The sequence below is a fragment of the Arachis duranensis genome, chromosome 6 (genome assembly GCF_000817695.3).
Source record: "Arachis duranensis cultivar V14167 chromosome 6, aradu.V14167.gnm2.J7QH, whole genome shotgun sequence".
Taxonomy (NCBI): domain Eukaryota; kingdom Viridiplantae; phylum Streptophyta; class Magnoliopsida; order Fabales; family Fabaceae; genus Arachis; species Arachis duranensis.
Genome location: NC_029777.3, coordinates 93,442,169 through 93,446,155, shown reverse-complemented (window position 1 = coordinate 93,446,155; position 3,987 = coordinate 93,442,169). Strand labels below are relative to the sequence as shown.

The 3,987-nt window shown below is 36.2% G+C and overlaps 1 protein-coding gene across 3 annotated transcripts; it reads right to left on the bottom strand.

Moving 5' to 3' along the window:
• Positions 1–263: 263 nt before the first annotated feature.
• LOC107494705 (uncharacterized) lies at positions 264–3,597 on the bottom strand. 3 transcript variants are annotated; one of them, XM_016115741.3, is made up of 2 exons: positions 2,811–3,596; positions 264–656 (listed from the first exon to the last, which is right to left on the bottom strand). In XM_016115741.3, exon 1 carries the CDS (start codon positions 3,451–3,453, stop codon positions 2,821–2,823), a length of 633 nt encoding a protein of 210 aa, XP_015971227.1. In that variant the 5' UTR covers positions 3,454–3,596; the 3' UTR covers positions 264–656; positions 2,811–2,820. The 3 variants fall into 3 exon arrangements, with proteins under 3 accessions (XP_015971227.1, XP_015971226.1, XP_015971228.1); XM_016115740.3 differs by lacking the exon at positions 264–656 and adding an exon at positions 1,125–1,350 and having other exon boundaries at positions 2,811–3,595; XM_016115742.3 differs by lacking the exon at positions 264–656 and adding an exon at positions 2,069–2,665 and having other exon boundaries at positions 2,811–3,597.
• Between the last annotated feature and the right edge of the window lie 390 nt (positions 3,598–3,987).

Below are 3,987 nucleotides of genomic sequence, written 5' to 3'. Positions count from 1 at the left end.
AACAATTTCATTCCAGCTTCCTATTTGAAGGCACTTTGGGCGTTTGCAACACTTCTCTATACATGCATTCTAATTCCGAGCTGGAAATGATCGTTTGATTTGAATGCTCCTAAGCTAGAAAATTCACCAAATCATGCTGTAAGTTTTGTCCACCCGAGGTCATTATTAAATTTCATTAGAACCTAGATTGATGATCTGAACAAAAATCCAAATATTGGGAATCAAATATCTAATTCGAGGAAAAAAAATAACAGACAAAATCAAACAAAAAACATCAACCTACAGTTATGAAAAAATCAACCTTAATCATGTACACAATTTCATTTTGGAAATAGAAAGCAGTGAAATTGTTTAAACCCTAACCCTTGAACTACTAACTAATGGCTAGAACAAATTCGTTAACGCTACTAACTTTTGATGTTTATATATTAGAGGTAAAACGGCATTGAAAATGTGTCAGGTCTTGCAAAATGCTAACATTTTGTTATATACTGAACATAAAACCAATGATTTTTTAGGGGTTTAGCCCCACTCCATCTCAAAAATGAAACATACCCTGGTGCAGAAGCCATGCCAACGCATTGTCAAAATCAACAAAGTTCCACAAACTTGGGCAAATCTTCTTCTTTGCATACCTTTGTCGAATGGACAGGATTCTAGCGATTACATGAATAGAGATGTCCAAAACCAAAAGAGAGAAAAATAAAAATAAAAATAAGTACCTAATGTGAAAAAAAAGGATAAAAAAAGGAAAAAAAAAAAAGAAATCATTTTGCAGCAGAACAGTCAAATATGGTGGGGTAGTAGCTGTAGTTAAAATATTAAAGTAGCATCCCTTTCAGGTTCCAACACAGGCAAACCCTAATGAATTAACATCATTCACCTTCTCACCAAAATCCATCATAGGCCAGAGCCACGAGGGCTATAGATATTATATAAAACAATATGAGATAGACGAATTCACTAACTAGTATTCATAAATTCACAATTAAACAATCCTAGTGAACAAGGTTGTGTATAGTCACTTAGTTAGTAGCAATAGAACAACCAAACAAGCAGGACAACCACATGAAATGCGATGTGAGAATGATGAATAAAGTATTGCTTGCTATTCACTAACCAAATCATGAAAGTTTCTTGTCATTATAGTAATTAGAACAATCAAACAAGCACAGAGTCAGACAGTTGCTTAAGCAACAATGCAAACCTCACAATCCTAAATCTACAAAACATGTATTTTCCATGGAATCAGTATATAGCTACATTCTCAGCCTAAGGAGAAACAAGGCAAATGTAACCCGTTGTCGAAAGGTCTAGTCTGCACTCCTCAGCTGCCACAAAATGATGGATCTGATAAAAACATAAGAGATCACATATATATAACCAATCACATGTCGGCAGAGGCATGAAATATATGCATTGATACATTAGCCTTGCTGTGAAAATTATGTTTTTTCAAGAATTAACAGGTAGTCCACTGTGACTTTGTGATCATTCGTTCAAGGTGGGGGAACAAACTCTAGTTTATGGGAGTATTAATATTTATAATCCCAACTCAAAACCCTCAAAAATAAAAGCACACAATAAAAGGCAACAGGCTATACACTATTTTACTTCTAAACCAGAAAAGCAATGATTTAATGCTTCTATTAACTATGATTTCAAAATCACTTAAAAGCACTTTCTGTACATTTTATTTAAGAAAAACTCAAGACAAAATAGGTCTTCTTCCTTATACACTAAAAGAAACTTTAGTTGATTTCACAACACAGCCAATAAAGATCTAAGTACTTCATCCTTCAAATATCTATTCAATACCAAAACATTTTGCTCATTAAACAAGTTATATGAAAATTTAAACAAATCTGTCTTCAATAGTTCAATCATAAATGAACAGTACATTCATGAGTATTACTATAAAACAAAAAGCTTGTAATTGTAAAAATTGAAAGTATGGAAAAGAAATAAATGATTAAGTCAGTATTTCTCATGAATTTATTCATTTAAGCCTCCAATGGCATATCATCCACTAATCAGTTTTTCCAAGCACAAGATGTAATCAGCAATATGTTCAATTTCGGATATAAAATGCTTCATACAGTGAACTTGAATCGACAAGAACCATGTTAACAAAAATTTGACCACGGAAGAACTAGCCTTGCAGTTTCACTTAATCAGTACCCACAAGAACTGTTTTCAAAGTATATAATTGGTGCTTCAATAAGTAAAATCTTACACCAATGAGCACAAAAATTGTTAAGAGACATTTAGACTCATTTTCAACAATACAAGTACAAACCGGCAAAAAGCCCAGTGAAAAGTAAGTTCTTGCAAGATTGATGAACAAAATTAGAACTTTATGGCATGAAATTTCATTCAAGCACACCACAACTAAATGGCACCTCAGGTTCTTCAACAACAATAACAACAAAAACTCAAACATCAAGGATCATCTATTCCGAGACACCGAGCCATCTTCATCTCAAATTCTTTTCTTTTTCGTTTTTTCTTTCTCTCTCTCTCTCAAGGAATTAGGCAAAATCAGTTGTTCGTACGAAATTGGCGAGTAGTCAAACAGACACATAACCCTTAAAAAAGCCTCACTGGCCATAGTTTCCATTAACACTCCCTCTCTCAATTGACACTTCAATTGGCAAAAGACCACCTAGTGAACAAGCACAAATAGATCAAAACATAAAGGGGGGAAAACTGGGGCTTTCTTCTTAAAAATTTTAGTAATATCCCAAATCAAACAACTAAAAAGGATTTTAGAAACAAAAACAGAATTTGAAGCTGAAAATCTCACTAACCTGCCAAGCTTCATGCGTCGCTGTCGTCATCATCGTCATCATCAGCAGCAGCGGCAAAATCAACGGGTTTACTGGGAATGTGCAATCCAGGTTGAAACGTCCGCCGCCGAGTCCTTGACGGAAGAATGTTATTCAAATCAACCTCCGCAAGCGGATCATCGGAAAAATCACTGTCATCACCGGAAATGCCGTCTACGTCCGAATCATCATCACTGTCATCATCGTCGTCGTCGTCGTCATCATCTTCTTCTTCTACTATCAATTTCCCTTTGCCCTTGTCGTCACGCAAAACCCCCTTTCCCTTCCGGTCCACCTCAGCCTCCACATTATCATCCTCATCGTCTTCGTCGTCGTCGTCATCATACTCCTCTTCTTCTACCACGTGTTCCTTATCATTGTCGACAACGTCATTTCGAAGCTTAGTGTCGCCGTTCCCAGCTTCCTTATCTAGAACGACATCGGTTTCTGATTTCTCCTTCTCGGCGAGAGGTTCGGAATCGGTGAGGTGATTGATTGAGTTGTTGTTGCAGTCGAAAGTTGAGAGCTTTGGGGTTTTGATGAGGGGTTCTTGGGGAATTGGATCATCGGGCTTGCGCTTTGAGGGGAATGTGGCGGGTTCCTGCGGGTCGTTGAGTTTGGCCATGACAGAAAGGGGATTAAGTTAGGGTTTTCGGGGGAGAATACCAAGCAGCAGAAGCACCACTCGGTTTCTACTTTAGATACTGTTTTACACGCAATCAAGTAGTAGTTACCACTTACCACGGTGTTTAATCCGTTTGGTTCGTGTTCACGTCTCTACGAGAGATATGGATACAGGGGAACGGATCCTCACCAAGGGGAAAAAAATTGACACTGTTTAAACTTTAATGTTTAATCACAACCCTTAATAAAATCAACCGTTTTATAATTATCATTCTGATTTTATTTTATTTTTCTGATATTTGAGAAAGTATAGGAATCAATGAATTTAGTATACAAACATCAAATGATAAATAAATAATTAATTTTTAATAATTACTAATTTGAAATTCAAAATAAATAAGGATTTGTAATATTTACGTGACTTCAAAAACAGCCTCCTTCTCTCTCTTTTGATGTGATTGTCTTCTCATCCAATATCTTCCTCCTTCATCAGTGTTGTGCCGCCACAGACCAGCCGTCGTTGCCTATAGCTCAT

Coding starts and splice junctions, on each gene's coding strand:
- LOC107494705 (XM_016115742.3), bottom strand. CDS start 3,453: ATGGCCAAACTCAACGACCCGCAGGAACCCGCCACATTCCCCTCAAAG.